Below are 25,728 nucleotides of genomic sequence, written 5' to 3' on the forward strand. Positions count from 1 at the left end.
AGAGTGGTCTGGGCCTCAATTAAGTTGCAACCCCGAGTCCCCTCTCCACCCACCACCGCTTAAGTGAATTCTTTTGTTGTCTCACGGAAGAAGGCGTATCAAATGGGTGACATGACTGCACTGCAGTACTCCACCCCCTTGATACGCATCATCCACGAAGTCAATTAAAGGATTTAGGCATTACACAAGCCTAGTAATTACCTACTGTGTGTACACCAGCATTGCAGGAAAACTACATTCTTCACCGGAACACTTGCCTCCCACCACAGCCTGCGACAATCTAGCTCTCTCCTTAAACGGGTAAGGTGCAAATGCCTGAAGTTTGCATTTGACACTGCTGTCCTGGGTCTAGAAGGTTTAAAGCCAAATGCAGCTGCAAAACTCCTGCCCAAAACAGCTGGAGAACACAGCTGTACCTCAGCCCTGATAAGTAACTGCTAACAGGGCACAATAATGAACAAAATTCCAGCTGTATTTTATAATACCATGAATGGCCCTGATAATTATTGTGCCCTGTTAGCAGTTTCTTAACAAAATTCCAGCTGTATTTTATAATACCATGAATGGTTTAGAGCACATGCCCCAAAAATGGCACTCACCCTTACTTAACTTTTCTGACATATATGCGAGATGTTTCTAGCCCTTCTGCCAGTTCAGCAATTGCCCGAATCGCACTTCAGTTTGGCATTAAGAGTACAAACAGCACCTTCAGCAACAGATACCAGTTTTAAACACTTTATTTGGAATGACTCTGGAACCTCTCTCCACACTCTATTTATAGTTCAAGTCACTGTGCAACTGTGATGCAGAAAGCACTGATCTGCCGCAGGCCATTAGGAAAAAAAAAAACTTCATGAGTAGCATGGCTTTATTGGAAATAAATCATGCTAAAAACTGATCCTTAACAGGTACAAAAAATTTGACAGATAAGGAAAGGAGAAGAAAGATTGGATGCAGTATTAAGACCAACATGTGAATTGAAGACTGCTGTGAAAGATGATACAAAAAAGGCAGTGAGGAAGAGTAATGCAGCATTAAAGGTGGGAGTACAGGGCAGACAAGAGTTACAATACATCCTGCTTCAACATTTCTTATCCGTGTACTTCGTTCAAATAGTGTAACAGTACTGGAAGGCAAAAAGCACCAGACATCTGACTAAAGAAATAAGAAAAAAGAACACAAAACTAGGAAAAAGTGAAAGCTGGTCATCAGGGAAGGAATAATCTCAAATACAGCTACTCAACAGAAACACAACACTTGGGAAAGCTGCTATGTCAACATATATAGACAATACCCATTATTCCAGCTCTATGGACATGACTTGATTTTCCTGGTCTGTGACCTCTTCCACATACAGTACTGCTGAGGTTATCCTTAGAGGTGTGTGGGGAGACACTGCATACACACAGCAAAGCAGCAGATTCATCACAGGAGTAAAACAGGAGGGAGTTATTCCCATGGAATTAGAAAAGCCGTGATTAGGAGGCCATGTAACGTGGGACGAAGCATCATCAAGCCCTAAACACATAATTCCAGTTAGGTGGGAACACTGTGCAGCTTTTAGCTTCCAAAAAGCCAAGCCTCCCCTGTGGCAAGTCAGACTGCGGTATTCCCAAGCAGAATACACTGGTTACTGAAGTAAGAGAAGCCAGGAGCAAGAGGTCCTAGAAAATAATCCTGCACTGGGGACAGTAATTCCTATTTTGTCTCCTAACAGCTGCCATCAAAAGCATGCACTTCACTTGGTCATCTGGTGAGGGGTAGCAGTTCCAAAGAGGGCCACCAAGGACTTTATAACCTAAATTTGAGTTTAAAGGCTTTTTTTCCCCCATCACCTCTTAAAGTTATCAAACCAGAAATTCAACTATACCTCCACTGGGCATAGTTCGGAGGTTTTGGTGGCAGGGAGGTGCCCTAATTCTGACATGACAGCACAGAGATTGTGTGATGCAGGGTTTGCATAGATAGTTTGTCCCCTCTCCAGCCTGAAGAACAGTGAGAGGAAGAAGTCACAGCTTTGGATTTTGTTGCGTTTGTGAAAAACATGAAATGGGGGCAGGCAGGGGGGGAATTCCCATTTACAGAGGCTTCCCCTACATCCCCAAGTCATGGCTATTTCACAAAGCTCTGTTATCTTAAGTGAAGTTTATTACAGGCCCCAGTGAAAAATATTAAAAGTTCACCAATGCAAACACTTCTGCACCTTTGTCCAGGTTGTTGTTCTTCTAGAGTGGTTAAGTGCCTTTTTTATTAAAAAAAGTTTTTGTTTGTTTTTACATTATTGCTGCGTTTTACAACAGAATTAAAAACCATTTGTGGAATCCACCCAGCAACAAAAAGTCAGTTTCCCCAGAACAAGCCGAAAGCATAAAAGCATGTTCTGAAGGGGCCTTTTCTATACCAGCTATTTAATGAGCAAGGAAAACAAAACAAAATATTCTATCACTTCTGTTCCTAGCGTAGATGAATTGACTCGATTTTCCAGAAGGCAAATCCTCCCAATAAATATCAGAATGACTTCCAAGATGCTGAAGTTCCAGAGACACAAGCAGCAGCTCTGCGCAGTTTCTCCTGGAGTCCCATGCTCGCCCCTTGGTTCAGTCCAGTGAGATGATGTCGGGAGCGCTGCCTCCGCTGCTGGTTATCACTCCTGTCTCGCTCCTGCTGGAGGAGCTAACGTGCGTGCTGCTCTCGTGGTGACTGGTTGATGTGATGATGCTGCCAGGCGTGCTGCTTGTTAAGGTTGAGGTGAGACTATCCAAAAACATAGGAGGACAGTACTGCTTGAAACAAACAATGAAGAATGAAGAGACTAACTGCACGAGGGAAATGTATGCTCTGAAGATACATCTTCCCTACAACAAGCACAAAACACATTACTAGCAGAACCTCATTAACACATGCATAGCAAGAACCGGAGTTCCGCAGACCAGCGCAGAAGCAAGCAGAGATGGTAGCCACGAGCCCTTCTCTCTCATCCTCCCCATTTTTTTTTTTTTCTTACTAACTGGTTAGCTTGAGCATTTACTAGCGCATTAAGAAACAGTCATGACTGCATGATGATCACAAAAAAACCCCCCTCAGCATTTGGAGGGGGGTATTTCAGGCTCCTTTCGTCACAAAAGGTATAGCAGAATGCTTTTTGCTCCTTCGATGGGGGTTAGAATAATTCCATCCCCTCAGATGGCAGCAGCTGTACTAATCAACATTTTCATAGTACATACCTGCAATGATACATGCAGGGCTCTAAACATTTTAGCAGTGATAAATGAGCCCTGATCAAGTCTGATTAAGAAAAATTACTAAAGTTGTTTTAAATTTCCTGAAATGGAAGACAGGCGTTCTCAAAGCAGAGCTAAACCTTTTAAGCATTTAGAAACAGAACAAGGCTGCCAGGTGTCAGAGGAGAGGGTAATAAAAGACATCCCCTGTGCACGTGCACACACACACGTATGTTGTTCAACACATCTTACTTTCTCTTATGCCATGGATTCCAATCTTGGGCATATGTTTGGAACTGAGCCTGAACTGTTTGAACTGTCCAAAGCGGGCACTTCATAGCAGCACACCTGCTTCCAGTCTCCCACATGAACAAAAGTCTGTTATTCCCACTTTTGGCAGTTCAGATCTGAAGGTCAGGCACAGAGTATTGCAAGATGCAGTAAGTGGAAAGAAGAGGAGGAGGTTCATCCTTCGGTTTTAAGGCACCAGAAAGTCAACTCTACGGTAGCGTCCTATCGCTGTTGTCTTCTAGTGACAGAGAGGTGAAACAGAGGGTCTGCTTCAGATCCTCTCGTCTTAGTTAGGGAGCCAATATTCCCCCCACATTTCAAGGCTGTAGTCTGTCTGTGTAAGAATCTAGTTACAGTAAGAGTCACTCTCCCTAACTGTGTAAAGTTTAAGTTTCCAGGGAAGGAAAGGCACCGCCTAGTTACTTTCGACCTACAAAATTTCCATGTAATCCAAAGCCAATGGGGTTTAGGTGTTACACGGAGGGATTTATTGTAAAAGTGTTCAGACACGTGCCCATCAAATCAATGAAGATATTTCCTTTAAAACTTAATCTTCTGCTAATATCAAAGCCAACAGCAACAGCAATCAGTGAGGTATATTTACAGAGCTTAATCTGGCCTATGGATACACAGTATGAACTAAGAGCGTCAAGTACGTGATGGGTGTATTCAAGTTAGTGCTGTGCAAGTACCCGCTTTAGAAAGGCAAACTACCACTTAAGAGCGAGTTTCCATGCCTGGATTTATCATAGTGAGGCTAAACGGAATCCTCCCTCAATGCGCCTTCATCACCACCTCTGGTTGGGAAAATGGATTTTCCTGGTCTGTGGTTAGGTCTAAGCAAGTGGACTGCAAACATGGTATGGATGATGACAGCACCCTGACAGTTACTCGAGCGGGATGTCACAAAAACCAGACTTGGAAATTAACCCCGTAGCAGTTCAGAAACATACCTGTGAATCAACTGGGATTAGTGAAAGAAAATCCAGACCTAGAAAGAAGAGAAGGATAATAAATTGATGAGTCTCTCTTTTATTCATACACCACAAATTTAAGGAACTTTTTTTTTGTGGTCGTAGAACAGATTTTGCAATTGTTACACAGTTTCTAAATGGAATAATACCACTGTGACACCACTCCCAACGACTACTTCAGGCAGCAGCAAAACGAGTTATCTAGTAGAAGTGGCTCTTTTTAAGAATGAGAATGACATAATGATGTATTATTCACTGGATATTGCAGGGTGGTTCAATGTGGTTGCTTAGATGGAGGTTGCCATTTGGAGCTGTTGGTTCATAATGCAAGTTTCACTGCGTATTGTACCTGACTCGGCCAAACTGGGACATGAAGAGTGTCATCACATTAAAGATGCTGGAATGAAGTAAAGTCACAACATGCACAAGTCCAAAAACAAGCAGCAGGTCTCTTCCTCCACCCACGGGCAGCCAATAAGGAAACATTTCTAATATCATCCCCGTTTTGTGTCTAGACAAATAAAAGGAATGAAGAAGAGGAAACTACAAGTAGTTCAACGTATATCCTCTAAGAGCAGTGACAACTAGCGTCCATCTTATACACCATTAGCGTGTAAGCATTTAGGGCAAGATGTTCAAAATTATGAAACCAATGAGAAATTACAGCCTTTTTTGTTTTGTTTCTAAATATTGGCCTTGTGTTTGCTATGTCAACAGAAAGAAATGGTAAACTTACTCCCTCCCTCTTCCCTCACCTCCAAATCTGCTCTGGCCAGTGGCATCTCTCCTCCTCTTCTCCGTTAGAGAAAAATTTTGAAGGAGATTTATGCTCAGCTGCTTTTACAGAATTGACAGCTTCTTTCGTTCTTGTACGTTCTAGAACTTCAGTTGATAGAGATGGACAGGAGTGCTAGACTTCCATTCTCTCAGCTTATTCTCCAATTTGGGAAGACAACCAATTTCTTAACAAGGGAGAAATGGAGGGAGGGAGCAGTTAAGGGAACCAAAATGGACAGAGAAACAAGGGGAATGATATCCATCCCATTGCCAAACTGGTGCTGAAAGAAGAGGAAAAAACCCAGAGATGTTGCAGGGGAGAAATGGAGACAGGCAAATGGAGCGGCGGGAAGAGGGAAGTACAGGAGGCCAGTGTGACACCTGTCACCACAAGTCACCATTTCCTGGGCTCTGGGTTCATTACAGCCGGCAAAAAGAACCCCCCGAGTCCCTATAATACAGTGTTCTTTTCAAGGAGCCAGGGTAGAAAACAATCAGTATCCCCACCTTTTGTCTGATATTTAGCAGCAGTGTTGAAGAATACATCATAGGCATTTAGGGTATGTCTAGGTAAAGAAAGTCAATAGAGGTCAGCTTACAAATTGTAGCTCACCTTAACCTTTTTCATACAGTCTAGACAGAGCACCACTAGAATCAGCTAGCAGAATATCTCTACATCTAGGGTTGGGATGAGTCAGTGCCATCACACATCTGTAACTTAAATAAGCAGCTACTCTCCCTCGCATCTACAACACGTAACAGCTGGACGTTTACACAAAGTCTAACTGAATATAGCGAGAAGTGTTTCTGGCTGCCGTTCCAAAGTGCCCATTTGTACCCCAGAAGCAACGTTTTTCGCATCACTGTTGCGAAGTGCAATCTGAAACTGGAAAGACAGCCTGTACTGGACTTGTCTAGACATCACATCACTGCAATACTGCACATAGTCTTGTTTCGTTAAAAAAAAAAGTTGAACAATTCTCCAATTTTTACCCACCCCGCAAATTAATAAGGCTGTCAGAATACACATGAAAAATAGCCACCGCCTACCTGGCAAGTCTGACGAAATACTGGATATCGGTGGGTGATGGAATGGTACTGGGTAGTCTGTTAATGAAGGAGGAATAGCAGCAGCATCGACCGTTGTCACGCTGGGCACTCTGACAGTAGATGGCTGATACATGAGAACCCTGTTTTAAACAGCACGGGAAATTACAAACAACCTGGCCGTTAGTTACAGAAGAGAAGTTAAGCACCGCTGTGCACTCTCATTCACAAGGTCACTATGTTACAACACAACTGTAGCGTGGCTACTCACTACACAGTATTCCACTCTAATTTCCTCTTTCATAACAGTCTTCGTAATAACATGACCGTATCTTGGCTCTCAACAGCAGCTGTGACGTAAGAGCAAGTTGGCATTAAAACAAAGTACAGTGCTGGAGTCACTTATAACAGTCTACCACTCAGAGACAGAAATGGACATCTGCATCTGTGGGGCACCCTGGGAGGGATGCGCAGGTAGCCAGAGCCAGGAGGAGAGCACTCGTTTCAGTTTCTCCACATAACTGTTCCTCGGTGCTAACCTGTCAGGCCAAGGGCGCGACTGACCATTATTCAGCCCCTGGAACACAGATTACACACGTGGGAGTTAAATATCAAGCCCACCTTTCCTCACAGCCTGAGCCCAAGCCGAGTTCAGCTCTCCAGGAGCATGCAGCCAGTTAAAAGCCTTCTGCATCCCCACCTTCTGCCCGATTACTTTGTGGCACGGTTAAAGATGACACCGCAGGCATTCAGGCACCAGCCACGTGCATAAAACATTTCATAAACTCCAAGGCAGGTGAAAACACCGAGAGTCCTGCATCCCAGCTGCTCTGCATCCCTCCCTCCAGCCCACCAGCCATGAGTGTTACCCACTCACGTCTTCCTCCCCCGACTGCTGCATTGATGCATTTATGTTACTTCTGATTTTGGAAGCTTGGATTTCAGAGCCTCCCTTCTCAAGCACCTCTTACACTTCAGCCTGTGTTCCTTCTGCTTACGGGAAGGCACCCCACAGTTTTGCCAAAACTAGCATTCAGGCAACGTTGTTTACGGGAGATAAGCTGTTCCCCAAAAGCCTAGCTTTGACTTGGATTTGAAGAATGAAAACATGCCACTTCCATACCCAAACAGTAAGGAAAAGACATTGGTCACAGACAGACAAGAAAACTCAGTCCTTCTACAATTATGGTTGCAGGTAGCCATCCCAGACACAGGAGCACGGAAGGAAGTCTTGCTGCCTTCTGAAACTTCATTAAGAGGTGTATTGGTAGCTATTTTTTCTTATAAAAATAAGGAACAGAATCTCTTGCAGAAGAACTCCTCCACAATCCTCACAAAAAGCAACAGCATTTCAGTATCACTGCTGAAAGTTGTTGAACATGACCAACTATTTGCTCACCAAAGACCACACGTTCCTGTGGACTAGAGACACAGTACACCTGCTCGTTACTTCAAGAGCTGGCAAAACAGAAGGGGTTTGGTTTTATTACTATTATTTCAGTACAGGACATCAGCCACTACGCTGAGGGACACAGACGCACACCTCATGCATGCACCAACACTGGCTAATAAGCCATTACTAAAAGCTGATGCTCGGAATAGTCTTGTGGAGCAGTGACTGCCGGTGAGCCTAACCAGTGCCCCTCTCTCCCTGCAGGTCTCCAGCACCCTACGGGCCAAGAGCAAGAACTTTATGGAAGCCACAAACAGTAACTGTGGCCGAGTTGCACAGATTGGGGCAGACAGAAGGCGGCACAACAGTAAAGAAGCTGGTTAAGCCTGCCGCCGAAGTCAGGCACGACCACAAAGATGGAGCAGTTGACAGAGGACTTGGGAAGTCGTCGGTTGTGCTAACCAAGGTGCAGGACTGACTGATAACCATGGCCAACAGCAGTGTCCGAGACATTCCAGAGTTTAACAGAGATGGAGGAAAAGCTTGTCTCGATTCACAACAGCAAAGCGCCTCCCTTCCAAGACTGACAGGATGGATGAAACAGGTGACACAGCCTGGTTCCCTGGGCACCAGGGCAGATTGGATAAAGGGTATAACAGGCAGCGAGAGAAAAGCCTTTAAGATGACACTAGCTTAGCAAGAACACAAAGCTCCTCCACTTGGCATAACCTGCTTTCTCAGGAGAATCCTGTCCATTAGCTTAATCAGCTTCCTTTTCTATGGAGAAATATCCCTGCAAACACAGCAACAGTCAGCGCAAGTCTTTTGTGAGATGTAAAACTATTTAATAGTGTTTTGCCTGTACAAAGGTACTGTATCAATACAACCTTCTGCAAGGAGAGGCCTAGAAATTCTCCTCTGGAAGTGTGGAGCTGGATCCCGAAGAGAGATTACAAATCCATTTGTCTACACGTCAGTTTATCTGAGACATTACAGAATAACAACTAACTTTAAAATTGACAAACCCTTTGGTTGGGCTTCCTTGCGTTTCAGACATAAATATGCACTTCCTTTTGGCAGGAGGATCTTCCTCTTCATCGGAAGAGCTTTCTATTGTCAAGTCAATAACGTCAACTTTCTTCTTGTTTACCTCATTGGCCACCGTCACAGCGCACGGTTTGCTAACAACACTGGAACCTAAACAAGAAAATAAGACGTCACTGGTTTTTAAAGGCTGTTGACATCAGCAGTTTCTATTTGCAACAGAACCAGGAACTCAAATCCTGTTTTACCTCATCTTCCCGGCCACTACAGAGAACGTTATGGCCCAGGAACTGTTTTATTAGTATTCTGTATCACGCTCAGAATATTAAAGCACAAGCTTTAATCTTCACTTTTCAGTTTAAGGACCTAAAAAAGAGCAACCTTTCGTTTTCTTAACTGCTATTATAAAGAGCAAAGACAAAGCCCCAAAACGCACACTTTTAGAGGTATAACCCTTTCTCTTTAGTTTAAGTGACAAGAAGGTTAGAAGTATTAAGCCCCCCACAAAACAAACATCAGCATCCACACACATTGTCCAAGCTACAACCAAGTCTCCAAGACTTTCTGTCGGTTTGCAGCCAGTACCCGGACGGACGTACTTTCTATTTTGGTGCACTGTGGACTTGAGACTTTCACAGCTTCTTTCTTTGGCCTCATGGGGCACCAGGAGCCATCTTCTTGGAACTTGATCTCATCCACATCTGAACATTCGTTAAGGATTTCCATAAAGAGCCTGAAAAATAAAGTCGAGTAGTTTCATTTTTGATTCCAAGTAACATTTTTTTCTCCTGAGTGAAAAGGAGACACAGTTGAAAAGCTAATTATGATCACCTTTGACCCACTGCGTGTACTCTCCCCTAGTTCATCTTACCTGGGAGCCTGTAGTTACAGCCTTCGCAGACATCAAAACCCGAAAGAGTATCCCAACCTACCCATATTCCACTCCAACATTACTGCAATTCATAGATTTCTGTACAGGATGGGAAACCATCGGCCTTTGAATCAAGTTTGACGCTTGTTTGTGAGTTAAAGTTAAATTTTAAAGTTAATAGCTTCAGAGATGGGGTCACGTAAAAGGGAGACCTGTCCTTAGAGGTCACATTTGGATTTCTCCAGAGGAAATAATACTGAGGCTCGGGAGTTTGATGATGCAGTTAGGAGATAAACTTACGTAGTTCCTAACACGGGAATAGAAACTAACGGAGTCTAATGGTTCCTCCCAGTTCTAAAGTATTTTGAGAAAGAAAATAGCTACTTTTGTGACTCGAGGTTTAGCCATTTCATGCTATCAAGTACATCATGAAAAATTTTAAGTAATTGTGTAATCTGCAAACCCAGTCTCTTACCCATCTAATATTAGGCTCTCATAAGCTGCCTTTTTGTCACAGACAGGGCAGATCCAGGTAGGCTTCTTTTCATTCATTTGAAGATAAAGAGCAGCATCAAAACATTGCAGGTGTGTGCAAGTAACAGCCCGGCATGGGATTGTCAGTCTCATTTTTCCCAGCTGCAGGAGATGCATTTAAAGACCGTCAGAACAGAAGACAGTGAAGTAGGCCTGGATGGCTAACAATGAAATCAGAGGCAGTCGGTGAAGTAACTGTCTCTTCTCACTACAGAGGTGCCCAGTACTAAGGTCGCTGCAGGCAAACCCACCCTATCAAAGCACGTACAGCGCGCTTAAAGCGACAATAAAGCCATCCTCAAAGTCTTCACCAAGTTGAAGACAGTCAGAAACATTTCCAATGGACCTGCATCAATGTTATTCCTAGGATTCTGTTTTTATTAAGAGACCTACTGAAGCACCTCCTCTATCATTTTCTTTTAGCCACATACTTCAAGCGTTTTTGAGAGCTCCAGTTAGGTTAGACTCGGAATGGCATTACACCCATTTTAACATTGGCCCGAACAGACCAGTCACCAACACAAGGCCAGTTTCTACCTGGGAAGAGAAACCCCAAGGCAGCGTTACCTTGTTACACGGTGATCGATTTCTTTGTTATAGTAGCTGGCAGTATAAGCAATACCACCGAGATAAGGAGATCTGAAGTTTTATTTATCACTGTGCCCCTTAATTATTCTGTCACCCCGCCCAGTTAGTCTCAACACCTCAATATACAACAAGACGATTCCTTCTAAAGGCCTCACTACACACACGCGAGTAGCAACTTGATTCTGACTGCATTACAGCCGAAGCATTCACAGTTCTAAATCATAGTTGGTTGAATGCTGCTACAATCAGGTGGTTGTAGATGCGCCCTTCTCCCCGCTGTTTTATATTAACGAATCAGTATAAACCAAAAGCCAGTTAAGTTTTTAAAGCGGGGCCTTCTAAAAGCAGCCCAGCTCTGCACTGAAGATGACTAGACAAATCTGCATACGGTAATTTCCAGCTGTACTTACAGGACACATCAGAGATACCCGCAGACTGGTCGTGGCAATCTCACTATCGGGATCTGCAGTTAGTTTTTCTTTAACTATTAAAATAAATTCAGAAGTTATACACAGGCATCATTATTTAAAATGCTAATCTTGATTCGCCAGGACATGTACTTTATTTCCAGCTGTCTAAAAAAAATTAAGCGTCTCGCAAACTAGTTCATAGCAATATCAAACAACAATAGTTTCACTATTTATAAGCAACTGGCAAACACTGTGCATCACAAGATTGTGAGATAGATAGATAGATAGATAGATAGATAGATAGATAGATAGATAGATAGATAATCTCCCCTATACCCCCTACCGGCTCAGGGAGCTTCACTGAAAAAGTGCACGATGCCTCAGCGACAGCAAAGGGAAGCTTTCATACTCTGGGCATGGACTTTCTTTTCCAAGTGCTGCAAATCCCCTGAGTATCACCAGTTCTAGTTTTAAAGAACCACCGACCACCCTCAGAAAGTACAGACAGGTAAATTAATTTGACTTACTTAGTGCTCTGGAATGATCGGGGTTCCTGATACCTTTCATTTTTAACCTCTGCAAAAGCATAGCTGAAGTGAGCTGACGAACGAGATACACAGACATGGAGTAATTCTACAAAAAGAGTGATTAAAGATTAAATATGGCTTTCATACAGTACTTCCACTATGACAACAGATTGCTATTTACACTAGTTGTAGCACACAGTAAAAACAAAAACGCGCCGATTTTTTGCTTAATAGTTAGAAAAAGCATTGACAGACAACTTCGTTACTGTGAAAGAGTCCAATACTCTGCCAGAATTCTCCTGCCAACCGAGTCCAATTGTCCTACTCCAGTTGTGACTTAAGTAAGAACAACCACCCCGCAACCAAGAGACAATCTGGGCTCTTTTCTTGGAAGGATGATTTAGAGTGCTGACACACCTTCTCACACATGCAGTCTTTCAGAGCTTCTCACGTTTGTCTCCTAAACCCTTCCCTTTTTTCAGGGTCAATCTGTTAGCGGGGAGCTCAAAGACAATCCCATGACAAAAGAAAAGATGAATGCTTTTTCGGGTGCAAACACAACCCCTTCAAACGGCACCCAGCAGCACCAATTCCTTTGTACCTTTTCTTCAGCTTGCTCCGCTTTGAAGCCAAGCCTCATTACACCATATCCACTCCCCTGAGGCTGGCCACGTTCCCTAGCATTTACTACTCCTCCCTAACTCACACCGCCTGCCAGCTGCCTTCATTCAGCGTTCACTCTCTCCTCAAGGTCACTAATGAGAAGAAAATTCTGCAAGCCCCACTACTGCAGAATAACAATGGTTTCATCTGTATAACAAACACAACCTGCGATCTCTTATTTCCACTCCCTGCCAGCCACCTTCTTACGGCTCCTATACTGTCTGGGTACTGCACAAGAAGTTTAAACAAGAGCACCTACTGCCCTGCTCCTCCTTTACCACCTATAGGAAAACCAGCTCTTACCTAGATGAGCAGATAAAGTTATCTAAATGCATGGGAAACCACTACGAAAAATGGAATTACTTTTTTTTTCCCCCCCCTTAAAGAACGACCATACATTGCACTCTTTATTGCCTACCGCAAGAATTCTACGGGCTCAAGTCTGACCACCTCTGTGGGATTAATGCCTCCTTTGCTCAGAAGTCCTCCACTATCAGTCAAGTACATGCCAATAAGGCCTTGCCATGTGAGCCCGCCGACACTCCAGACGGTGCCCAAGGGTCTCATTTAGAGGATGAATAGCAGCGGCTGCTACGCGAGTTCTGATACTTAGAGCAGAGCAGCAGCATTAAACCAGAGAACCCGCTTTACCTCTCAGGGCAAGGGGGAATGCTGGGACAACCTCCAATTCGTCTGCTTCCATGAGAATATGTTTTGGCAGGCACGGGGGAGGAAGAAAGCAGGGGTCGGTGGGAGAGACCAAGACCACACGCAACACCGCAGTCATCTCAAGATTCCTGCGCTTTATCATTGGGAAGCAACGGCTTAGATCTTTCCCTCCACCTCTGTTTTAGAAGTAAAAAAAAACCCACACAACTTTGCTGTCAGCACTGCCCTTCATTTATTTTCTGAACATTAGCTTTCTCTCCAATTTCTTTTTTTTTTTTAATTTTAATTAGTGTATAAAAGCTTATACTGGAGTCTCACTTTGAAACATGTGGTGTCTCTGGTCCACAGATTTTGAAGAAAAAAAAGAGGTAAGCTACTTTGATAGTTGAATCCAGAAGGATTTACACAACTAGTCACAGACAGAGGAATAAGTAGGTTCTTGATTTACTAATAGCCAAAAGAGCTGCTGCAACAGCTATTTAAACCTAGGAAGAGTTCAGAAATTCCTCACGCTCTCCCTTTCTTTCCTTAGTAAATCCATAGGGGGATTTCTAAACGGCCACGCAGCCATTTTAAAAGCTAATTCCTTTTCAACTATGATCAATGACCGCAGACACTAGAAAGCAACAGGTATCACATTTCAGTCACCACCCCCTTTATCTCCTGCCACCTGAAGTCTAGCATGCTTTTCCCCCACTGCAGCTTTCCATGAAGTTTAGAATTGCATTACGAAGAGGCTTCAATTCCACACACACACACACCCCGCTCTCCATCCTTCCCCACACTGAGTCACTTCTCCCTCAAGTCACACAAACTTCCAGAATACTCTTCATTTGTAAGAACACACACACTGCTCAGGATATCCTGCATTACGAACACACACACACCACACAAGTATGGTCCAACCAAGCACGTTTGAGATCCATCAAGCCCAGAAACAGACTTGGGGGTACTAGTTGATGAAAAGCTGGACATGAGCCGGCCACGTGCGCTCGCAGCCCAGAAGGCCAATTGTATCCTGGGCTGCATCCAAAGCAGCGTGGCCAGCAGGTTGAGGGAGGGGATTCTGCCCCTCTGCTCTGATGAGACCCCACCTGGAGTACTGCGTCCAGCTCTGGAGCCCTCGGCATAAGAAAGACACGGACCTGTTGGAGCAGGTCCAGAAGAGGGTCACGAAAATGGTCAGGGGGATGGAACACCTCTGCTCTGAGGACAGGCTGAGAGAGTTGGAGTTGTTCAGCCTGGAGAAGAGAAGGCTCTGGGGAGACCTTATTGCGGCCTTTCAGTACTTAAAGGGGGCTTATAAAAAAGATGGGGACAGACTTTTTAGCAGGGCCTGTAGCGACAGGCAATTTTTATTTTGTAGGAAGAACTGGTTAATGGATATTTCCATCTCCATTGTTTTGAGATTCCTTTTTTACATTGAAATGGCCTCTCTGTGAGTCGATTTAAAATTGTACTTGCAAATAAACCAAAACAGGGGCGGGATTTCCAGCTCAGAAAGCTCTTAGATGGCAGGTTGCTGGGAAGGGTTTACTGGGGAGGTGTCATTCTGTGATTCTATGACACCAGCAGCCTGACACCTCCCCAGTAAACCCTTCCCAGCAACCTGCCATCTAAGAGCTTTCTGAGCTGGAAATCCCGCCCCTGTTTTGGTTTATTTGCAAGTACAATTTTAAATCAACTCACAGAGAGGCCATTTCAATGTAAAAAAGGAATCTCAAAACAATGGAGATGGAAATATCCATTAACCAGTTCTTCCTACAAAATAAAAATTGCTTTTGCAAAACTACTTAGTATTACTTGGTTAGAAAATACAAAAACCTCGAAAACAAAGGCATGTATCCACCCCCATGGCCTTGGCACATCTGGTCAGTTTAAAAAGCCTTCTCCAAGGGACAGTTACAACAGATAATGGGAAGTGTTATTTTGTCGTGTCTGAACTGGTTTGTACTATTTACACGACAAAAAGATTTTGGCATTTTTGACACGCGTTTCAGGCAACCCCTAACAGCAGGCTTTCTGATGTGAATTGTGTAAGGAAGTCTTTGCCACCTGTATGCACGTTTTACGTACGTTACTGTAGACTACCATACTTCTAGAGCAAACTTCGTTTCCTGGCAGTGATAATAAGTTCAGCCGCTTAATACTAAACACAGAAGGAATGCTAGATGAGGTTATTTAGACAACTTCCCACATCCTACAGAACGTACAGTTTACCTTTCCAATTTCAGAAGCCCAGGAAATGGAGATCTGGTTTGGCACTGCTGATGACAGCCTAACTAGAGATGTTATATTCAAGGGGCGCCCAGGTCGCTTCTGTTCAATTCCATTTTTTGGCGGTGGAGCATATCCCTGTGGGAAGAAAAGGACAAGGAAAGTGTTACCAAGTCTCCCCGCTGTACTCCGAAACAGACTTGTTAGGTTTAAACAGATCTATGGGAAGCAGGTAAACCTAGACGCTCTCTAGGCTGGAGACTAAATTCAACACTTACTCTGAGAAATATCAGTCTTTGACAGTCTAATACCATAAGTCAACCACAATTTTAAAGCACTTTTTAAGTGGTTTTACAGAAGTGCTGAAGAGGGGGAAGAGAACGCAGTTTTGGTCCAGGTAAGTTCACTGGAAGAGTAAAAAGTCATGTTGATGCTTTGTGCTTTTTTCCCCCCCCACCCCACTGAAAGAGAGCGGAACATCGCAAGGATACAGCCTTAGTGACAAACACAGCAAGCCACGAAGAGTTAATTCAGTGTTTCACACCCGGAACACACTTCATTGATTCTATTTAAGAAACAATAAAGTCTTGTTCCAAGAGCTCCACATCTCCTTGGCGTCTGCTTTGCCCCGTATCAACTACACCTAGCCCCATTAGCAACGGGCTGTTATCTGTACTCTGCCAAGGCCCCTGAAGAAGAGCTGCGCGTGGAATATCAGCTGTATTTAAGAGCTAATCGGCTTTGCTGTTGTCTGCAGAAACAAAATAAACTAGGTATTGTTTGCTCAGCTTTGAAAAATTTCGTAACCTAGACTGCTTTTCTCTGTAGTTTTATTTCCTATATGATGTTCGCGCATTGAATCAGGAGCCATCCTGTTCCCTTTTGCTTCTAGGCAAGCACATACTCTCCAGCATACCGTGAGCAGAAAGTACTCATGCCACGTGAAGGAGCACACGGCCTAACTGCAGCTTATTCATCTCATCCTGCGTCTGTCGCTACGAAAGCAAGCCAGTCTGTAACAGGAACGCTGAGAATCTCCGTTTTGAGCTCACACAGGCTGCCTGCAGTCCACTCGTCTCAAAAACTCATCCTGCACCAGAAGGATGCCAATAAGAGATTGCAGCCCTGCGTCTTGCACAGAACTGACTGCCAGATTTCACTTAGTTCAAGACAGTGTTGTTCTATACAAGAAACTCTCCCAGAAAGGATATGCTGGAAAACACACACGCGTATTTTTTTTACCCAGAGAAACACACATTCACAGCCTAGTACTTGGCTGGAAAAAACACACGTATTTTTTTACCCAGAGAAACACACATTCACAGCCTAGTACTTGGAAAAAGAGTTACTTTGAAAGTCGCTGAGTCTGAAAACAAAAAAACAGAAATAAACAGCCTCTTCCACTAGCCAAGAATACCATAGGATAATCACTGCCTTTAATCCAAGGAGGACTCGATAGTTGTCACATCATTTCCTAGGTTTCCAAAGCAGCTCCGTTACTAGTCCATACGTTTCGCCTGACAACCAAGCCCTGGCTGTGCCTCGCCACTGCCCTTTATTAATTTCAGACAGGACTCTCGCTCGCAGTGGCAGAATAGGGACTCGGAGCATCTCCAGGCAGGTCTGCCAGGCCAGAGCAGCAGACGGCAATTGCTGAAGAACTCTCTCTAAAATGGTTCTCACCCCAGGTGGAGAGTGACCCAGTAGCTATAAGGAACCTTACCACGCGTGCTTTATCGCAGAACATGGAGGCAGCAAATGTATGGGGACTGCTGACAGTTTCCCATTTAAAAGAATGAACGATTTGCCATTTCTTTAATCAGACCTAACAGCTGCAGCCATTTACAGAGTATACATCCCAGTTGCTTTGCTGTAGTACGCCTTTCTCTACCGTGGTGACTTTGTAGTGAGCTTGTGTGGACAAACACACCATCCCTGCAATATTTAGGAGGGTATTTCCACACATACTGTACCAGCCACAATAATCCAGCTGGTCTCCAACCTAAAATGAAGCTGCCTTGCTTTCAAGAGAGCAAGGATGCAAGCTCTCTTATATTTCTCAATTTTTTTTTCTCTTTCAGAGACAGACTCTGCAGCTCACGTGCTTCGTTTCAGTCAAGCTTTTGATGTTTTCTTCCACAGAGCAATGACCTCGAGCTCAGATTTAATTCTGTGCTCCTAGAACACTTTAAAACCTTCCCTTCCTAGCCTTCCAGGACTTCAGTAAAGAGCACTCTGCTTGCCTATCACAACCAGCACGGTCTAGCACTGTTTAGTTAGGCTGCCAATTCTAGTGGCTAGCAAGTGCCAACGTTATTTGGGTCTGTCTCCCACGCTTCTTGCAAGAACCGTATTAGTCAAAGCAGGTGGAATCTGCTATAGCCAGAAAAATCTATCAACAGAAAGTACGATTGCTCTTCGATCTGGCTATTTCCAACCTGCCCTGACATATTGGATTTTGTCCTTTGAAAGAGACCTGCAGTGGTCTATGGAGGTTCCCTGAGAAGAAAAGCAAATTACCTTTTTGGACTTCCGCGTTTTGCCTTGCCTACAAGAGAAGTCAACAGGAGAACCACCTGCTGCAGTGCTTTATGTATAAAATCCTTGTTACGTGCCAAGACACCAGCATGCAAGGCTCTACTCCTTTTAAGTCAGAACCAACACTGTAAGAGGAAGGCACAGATAGTTGTAGGAATACAAGAAAACATCGTGTTAACATGAGTTGGCACAACCTGAAGCAGTACTGGCACCCTGGCAGCATTTCTCTGAAGTTTCTGGTAAGGACGGCAGACAAGGACCAGGAATAGTTTACAGACATCTGCGGAGGCATGAACTGCTACACCAGGGAATGACAGAACAGTACTCACTTAAGAATTGTACAAGTTGGCAACAGAGGCTGCTATCACTGATTAATTACCTAACACCAACACTACTGAGTTAGACAATAGCGGTCTTTGAGGCAAAGAAGTTACCTTACATTTCCTGCAACAGAAAGGAACCGCCAGAGGGATGCAGACAGCGACCAAATCAACAAGAAAATGTTTGCAGGAGCACTCGGACTGAGACTATATTTGTCATTCAGCTCATACTAAAGGAGGAGAGGAAAGGAAGTTGCCGAGACAGTAGTCATTTATTCACTTTCTCACCTAAAGTTTCTGCTGAACAGATTAAAGAGTCATCTTATGACGTGCAGGAAGAACCTGCAGGGTTTAGATCTAAAGCAAAGCAAGAATCCAAGATTACAAACAATTTTTGCTACGACTGTGACGTATGTTACACACAAAATGGATAGCGTAACACAGCATAGCGGGGCGTAAGCTATATTAGCAAGACTGAGAACCAGCAGACATTGATGTCCACAGGATAACATGAGACCCAATTCTTTTGGTGGGTTGCTTAAAGAAAGGAAGACAATCTGCAGAAGAAAGGAGAAAATCCTGCAAGATTATCACAGAGAACATAACTGGCATTTGCAGAAAATACTGACCAGAAAACATATGAAAGAAATTCTCTTACACACTGAAGACAGATAGAAGAACAGTGATGCAATGGTTAAAGAAGTAGGGGGAAGACAAGCTACAGAGTCTCATTTAAGCTGAGTAGAGGCCAAAAAAGCAGTCACGGTTGCGTATGGCAGGAGGGAGGGTACAGGACAACACATCTGACACAGCAAGAAGGTGACAAACATTCTGAAAAAGAGGTTTCGGACTTCCTCTCTCCACACAGCATTTTTCCAAACCTACTGCTAAAAAAAAAAAAACAAACCACCCTCTGTACTACTACTATTTCCATCTTCTATAGCTTCCAGAACTATTCAGAATGGGTTGCGTAAGGGTTTCTCTCTGTTCTACTGTACAGAGATACCCATTGCAGAGATTTTTCAGTGCTTTTCCCTTTTTGTGTATATTCAAGCCTTGAGGTGACCCTGCCTACGTGCTAACATTTGCAACATCAGACACCAGTAAAGTGTACGACTGCCAACGCTGTTCTGTTCCAGTATCACCAAATGCTAGGAACCCTAAAACCTGTCTGTTCTTCATCCCCGCAATGAATTCTGCTCTAACCAGACAGATGCAGAGCAGCGTACAAACTTGTAAGTTCCCTCGTAACAAGAAGGAACTCAAGCCAATCACAAATAGAGATAGCCCAAACAAGCGAGGGCTACTACCAATCAAGGCAAATAAACTCAGTTTGAAGACCTGTGAGGAGGATTCCCCATGCAGACGCTGGTTTGGTTTGCTGTTGGTGGCTAAAACACAATTAATCCATGCAGTGGCTGTAACACGATTAACAGTAGTAACGGCTCTCTCACACAGCAAATGTACAAACCATATGCCTAACATTAGTTACTAAAGAAATTTGAGTGGTAACAATAAACAGCTTGATTGTTTTAGCAAGCTAACATTACAGAAAAAACACACACACCACAAAGTCACAAAGAAGCCACAAATGCGTACAAACAAGCTTACCGGCAACGGAAACAGCTTCCCATTTACTTTAATACACAAACTATTAGGGTAATTATCTTCTTGAGGGCAGCTTGTCTCTGCTAGGCATAACCTATATCCCCAAAAAGAGAAAGCGTCATTTTCAAGTGTCACCACATTCATACGTCCCCACAAACATCTAGACTTACGTTACATTAGCCAGTTAAGAAGTCATAAGAGAACACTATGAAAAAGGTACCTTAGCTGAACTTGGACTGTGTAATCTCTCCTGCCCCCTGGCAAGAAGTCCCTGTGACAACGAAAAAGAAAGAGAAGTACCCATTTAGACGGCAGGTCTCATATTCCAGTCATATGCACAAAGAACTGGCACGCCTGCCGCAACAGCACTAAACCTTGCTCTTATTTTTCTTTTATTGAGCTGTGAACGAGTCTTACAAGCGACACCCCTGCTTAGCTACTGCAAGTTAAGCAGGACTTTAGGATCAGCATCCTCTGTCAAGAGTTTATAGTAACAATAAAGTATGAAGTTGCCAGAGAGGAAAAAAACCCATGAATTCTCTTGGCTTACACCATAGGTCTTACAACAACGTGACCCCTGGGGCAGAAGATAAAAGCAGCCTCCATTCCTGCAGCCAGGAAACAGGCAGGGAAGAAAAGCTTACCGCCTCTCTAAATAGTCACAATTATTTGGAACTGAGTAATTGTTAACTCTTTAGTGGCACAGGATTTACCCCAACTGCACATGAATTCTGTGCACAGATAAACTCAGCATAACTTTGGTGAGGATTATCACTCTGCATCTGCAAGCTTATGCGATGCATAAAATGAACCAAAAACCCCATACTTTCTCCTGAAATTTTGCCAAAGTTTACCTACGCTATGCCACGCTCTTACTTCTTACCTGGAAATACAGATTTCTCTGACCTGCTGAGGTGTTAAAGCAAAGATAAAAAACTTCTCTTGGAACTTCTGAATACTGCTCTGTACTAGAAAAAGAGAGACACAAAAGAGGTTTAACCATGGTGATTAAAGTCATTGATTAAAACAGGATCTGCAATTGAGTTTTTCCTGGAACGAGGCATAAGTCACTTCATATAATCAAACTGTGGTTGAACTACATGGAACTGTCAACAGGAAAGCAATGGAACAAATCATTCATTCAACTATATTCAGATGGCTTAATATCACATTACACTTCAGTACGAAAGAAGCTTGGCAAGCTGCGTTACAGTCCTTTCTCCCAAGGGAGAAAGGTTCAAACAAACACACAACAAAATATAACACTGGATACCTGACGAAGAGAGTACCACGGAGAAGATGTTTACAGCTATTTGAATGCGCTACAAGAAGAGAACACGCACCAGAAGTTATTAATGGACAGCTGGAAAATTACTCAATTCAGAAACAGCTAAAGGTAATTAAGCCTTTGGGGAGGAAGGGAGGGAGCACAACCCCTAACACCAGAGAAGCCAGCTAGACTGCATGTCTGGGAACTGCCCAGCAGTAGCATTTGGGGGGGGGGGGGGGGGAGAAAATGCTACAATTAGTGTGGATGGATTAAAAATATATGCCAGAACGCCCCTCGGGACCGCCCCGCAGAATAATTTTGGGGGGGGGGGGACGACACACAAAACAAAACACACAACATATCAGAAACCTACTTGTCTGTCAGTGATGGGAAGCAGTAATATTTTAGTATTAAGGGTTCCTAGTATGCACAAAACACACAACTTTCATATCAGAAACCTACTTGTCTGTCAGTGATGGGAAGCAGTAATATTTTAGTATTAAGGGTTCCTAGTATGCACATGTTATTTTTCTACTTTCTTTCGACTTGAGAAGTTAGAAATCTTGACCTGAAAATAAACGTAGATTGGACTTGTCCAACAGTTTAAAGTAACCAGCAAGGAGGACAAATGCAAAAATAGCACAACTAAACCAGGCAAATTTGGAAGAGCTAGACTGTCTTGTACACTGTGACATTCAGAGAAGATGATCTCTATGCCCAGAAAACACACACAAGAAGGACACAAGCACAAAATAAAACCCAGGTAGAGCAAACACACACACCAAGTTCCTCAAACAATTCAAAACAGCTACATTGTGCACATACACGCACACACACACCCCCCATAGACAACATTTTACATTTTAAAATAATACTTGAGCACATGTAAAAGAGATCATGGAAATATTTTGTTATTGAATTGAGCGTGGGTTAAAACTAAACCCCACACCTACACCTGCTCTTGCGTTCTCATATTAGTGCAAAAGAATACCTACGCTCACCCCTTTTAAAGAGTCGCAGTGAAGCAGACTATACTTTTAGCTCTCTGACCTATTTGGTTTCCGAATCCTTAATTCTCAAACACAAAAAACTTTCTTTGTTCCATGTCCCAGTGACCCGAGTCTACTAACTGGGACTATAAGCTATCCATATCAATCTAAAAATATTAGATAAAGCCTCATTTCCAAATTTGCTTGTGAATCCATGTTAAGAGTGATTTTCAGCCAACGTTTGTATCCTTCTAACATCAGAAAGGCCCATTATTTCCCCATCAAGCCATTCCTCACATCTCATTTCCCTACTCCTCCTCACACAGATCTGAGTTGTAGCTCTGGCTGCTGCCACCTTCAGGTACTGTGCTCTGGAAAGAGTTTGAAGGCAAGCAAGTACTCAGTTAAATTAATCTTCTCCCCCTCACCCATGTCCTAAGAGAACCCAAATGTTACAGGACTAGATAATCCTCACTCCTATACAAGCAAGTACTCAGTTAAATTAATCTCCCCCTCACCCACGTCCTAAGAGAACCCAAACGTTACAGGACTAGATAATCCTCACTCCTATGAAAACTGGGCAACATGCAACAAAGAGCCTACAGTCTTCAAAGGAAAGAGGAATTTACGTGCAGCTCTAGCTATAACATGGTGACACCCCTAAGGAAGCATCTTCCTTTCAGAAAAAAAGATCAATTTCCAGCTGTTGGGGAAATTTCTAGCATATCACCTCTAGATATCACTGACCAGGAAACAAAAGGTAACTGCACAGCAGAAATATAATGCAGAGCACACACTGCATTATATGGGACAGGGTGACGATGTGGCTGGCAACCTAGTCTGGTTAACTATGAGCCAACAGTTGTCCCATAATACAGAATAATTCAGGAAGCTAGTTAAGATGCTCAGCTACTGCACACAGTGAACATGAGCAGGAGTTAGCCAGGACATCGTGGCACTGACAGATTATCTCTGTAAAGGTAATGGCAGCATGAGCCATAGAGCTGTCCAACACCACAGCAGCTATTGTCCTAATACACGGGTTTGATATTAAACTCTTCTCTAACAGGGTGTCACTACACACAAATGGAAGGGACCACAGGCATTGTAAATAAAGCTCGTTAGTAATGTTTGCTGCTTTAGGTGCTGGAGGATGACCAACGATCAGTATGTGCCTCACTGAGGCATAAGTCACAGCCTAGAAAGGCTCTATTATCAGTTAAGAAATTAATAATATTGTTTAGAAACACTTCAGCATTTTTCAAGCTGTTTGCATCCTCTTAAATATTTTAAATAGTTAGGGAACATTTTCTACCATGTAAATTAAGACAGGTTGAATTTCAAGACAGAAAACAACATATTTCCAAATAATTAAATATGTTTAAGAGGGAGGCATTTGAGGAAGCTAAGCTGAGACTTCAGGTTATTTGGAAGACAAAGGTCCACTCTACATTTTAACATAGCGTATGGCAACAACCGGTAGGCTGAGAAACCTTCACTAAACTGAGTACAACACTGAACATTCTTTGCACAAAGTATCTATTTCAGTGCCAGATGCCAGAACCTGCAGAATTGTTGCAGTGAGATAAATGCAAACTAACAAACCAGTGAACTTGTTCTCCTTATTTTGTTGCAACTTATTAATTACTGACGCTGCAATCCTTTTCCTGTTGGCCCCGACAGAGGTGTTCCCCATTTGTACCAGACAGACTTCAGGTCCAAATCTTTCAGCCAAAAGTAACTCCACGGGAGGTTCAGACTAGATATTAAAAAACATTTCTTTACCAAGAGGGTGGTCAAACACTGGACCAGGCTTCCTAGAGAGGTGGTTGATGCCCCAAGCCTGTCAGTATTTAAGAGGCATTTGGACAATGCCCTTAACTATTATTCTTTAACTTTTGGTCAGCCCTGAAGTGGTCAGGCAGTTTGATGATCACTGTAGGTACCTTCCAACTGAACTATTCTACTCCACTATTTAATATTCAAAAAACAAAGATCTTTAATCATATAATATTTACAGAAGAGAACACTATTTTCTGAAGTATAGCTTGGCACTTTTGGGGACAGGTGGTGAAGAGAGAGCAAGAGTAGAAATAAGAACACCTCTCCTATGAGGACAGGCTGAGAGAGTTGGGGTTGTCCAGCCTGGAGAAGAGAAGGCTTTGGGGAGACCTTATTGCAGCCTTTCAGTACTTAAAGGGGGCTTAGAAGAAAGATGGGGACAGACTTTTTAGCAGGGCCTGTTGCGACAGGACAAGGGGGAATGGCTTTAAACTAAAAGAGGGGAGATTCAGACTAGATAGAAGGAAGAAATGTTTTACGCTGAGGGTGGTGAAGCACTGGCCCAGGTTGCCCAGAGAGGGGGTGGATGCCCCATCCCTGGAAACATTCCAGGTCAGGCTGGACGGGGCTTTAGCGACCTGATCTAGTTGAAGATGTCCCTGCTCATGGCAGGGGGATTGGACTAGATGGCCTTTAGAGGTCCCCTCCAACCCAAACCGTTCTGCGATAAGAAGGGAAGGGACTTTCTGCTTTTCCCCAGCTGCAAAAAGCAATTGAAGTCTGGACTTAGTACTGTCATGAGCAACACCTATTTCATTAATTAAACCTGCAGAGCCATTAAACACTTACCTAGACTTGTAGGTTTTATGAGCACATCAAGCACATCGTAAAAAGGCAGGCTTTTCAGCTGAACATCGGGATGAACGGGTGGAATCGGAGGGGATGGCTGCTGCATCTCAAAGTGGGGCTTAGTGTCTTGGAGGAGCACAGAACTGACAGGCGAGGAAGGAGACTGAGGCGTGACCGAAGTAGAAGGGAGCGGGTGAATGCCAGCAACAGCCAGGTCAGGCTCGACAGGAGAGGAACTACTGTCCAAATTGAAAACCGCAGGTTTTATAGCCGATAAGTCCGAAAGTCCTTCAATCGTCCTTGGGTACCGACGCCTATAGAGTTCTCGGATTTTTATCTGAACTGCTGGACTGCAGCCACTCTTCAGTAAGTGCAGTGCCCTCATCAGGAGGTCATGTTTCCGCCCGCTTTTATTACGTCCAGCAAACCCCAACAACACTTGCAGTTCAGAAACACGAAAACTTGATACCATATTCTAGAAAGAAAAGAGATGAGCACAGGTGAACCAACAGTGCCCCAAGCAGGCCTTTCTGAGGAGCATGGTGAAGCATCTGAACTTCCATCATTCCAGTTTTACACCTGTCAGCTTAGATACTACCCATACCCTTACCCAACGCAAGAGTATAGTCAGTTTAAAGCGAAGAAACAAAGTGTCCAGGGTGAAGGTTGAGTTTGGTTGTGTTTTTGATTTCAAAGACTTCTAATTGTTTTCACACTCAAAAATAGCAACAACAACAAAAAAATAATCTTAATGCAACCCATGCAGTGCGATCTTAAATTCAGACAGAAGCATAAGCTCTAATATAAAATCTGTCTCACTTCATGACAAAAAAAAAAATAATCAGACAAATCAGTATTATCACCTGTCTTCCAACACATTTTAAGAAATAAAATAAGCAACTGTTCTGCACAGTTTATTCTGAAACATCCTTTATTTTGTGCAGCATGTTAAATGCACACATAAACAGAGACAAGACAGGCACATCAGGTTTCACTCTTGAAAGGATGGCACAGCAAGGTGGACACTTTTTTAAAAAGCTACATTATATCATACTAACAAACTGTTTAACCAATGCCATTGATTCTTCCAGAATATCACAGAAAACTTCCTGTCCTTTTTGTATCACATTCTGGTATCGTGGGACA

At 43.4% G+C, this 25,728-nt stretch overlaps 1 protein-coding gene across 3 annotated transcripts; it reads right to left on the reverse strand.

The window, feature by feature from the left end:
• Positions 1-854: 854 nt before the first annotated feature.
• Positions 855-25,054, reverse strand: PIAS2 (protein inhibitor of activated STAT 2). Of its 3 annotated transcripts, XM_019471850.1 has the most exons (14): positions 24,583-25,054; positions 20,576-20,660; positions 19,913-19,963; positions 19,696-19,786; positions 15,230-15,364; positions 11,678-11,783; positions 11,151-11,224; positions 10,094-10,254; positions 9,347-9,480; positions 8,713-8,900; positions 6,314-6,453; positions 5,771-5,829; positions 4,466-4,503; positions 855-2,780 (listed from the first exon to the last, which is right to left on the reverse strand). In XM_019471850.1, the coding sequence occupies exons 1-14, from the start codon at positions 25,052-25,054 to the stop codon at positions 2,598-2,600; spliced, it is 1,917 nt and encodes a 638-aa protein (XP_019327395.1). In that variant the 3' UTR covers positions 855-2,597. The 3 variants fall into 3 exon arrangements, with proteins under 3 accessions (XP_019327395.1, XP_009276705.1, XP_009276704.1); XM_009278430.2 differs by lacking the exon at positions 5,771-5,829 and having other exon boundaries at positions 855-2,754; positions 8,729-8,900; XM_009278429.1 differs by lacking the exon at positions 5,771-5,829 and having other exon boundaries at positions 8,729-8,900.
• Between the last annotated feature and the right edge of the window lie 674 nt (positions 25,055-25,728).

The sequence above is a fragment of the Aptenodytes forsteri genome, unplaced genomic scaffold, assembly GCF_000699145.1.
Source record: "Aptenodytes forsteri isolate BGI_AS27 unplaced genomic scaffold, ASM69914v1 Scaffold178, whole genome shotgun sequence".
Lineage (NCBI taxonomy): Eukaryota > Metazoa > Chordata > Aves > Sphenisciformes > Spheniscidae > Aptenodytes > Aptenodytes forsteri.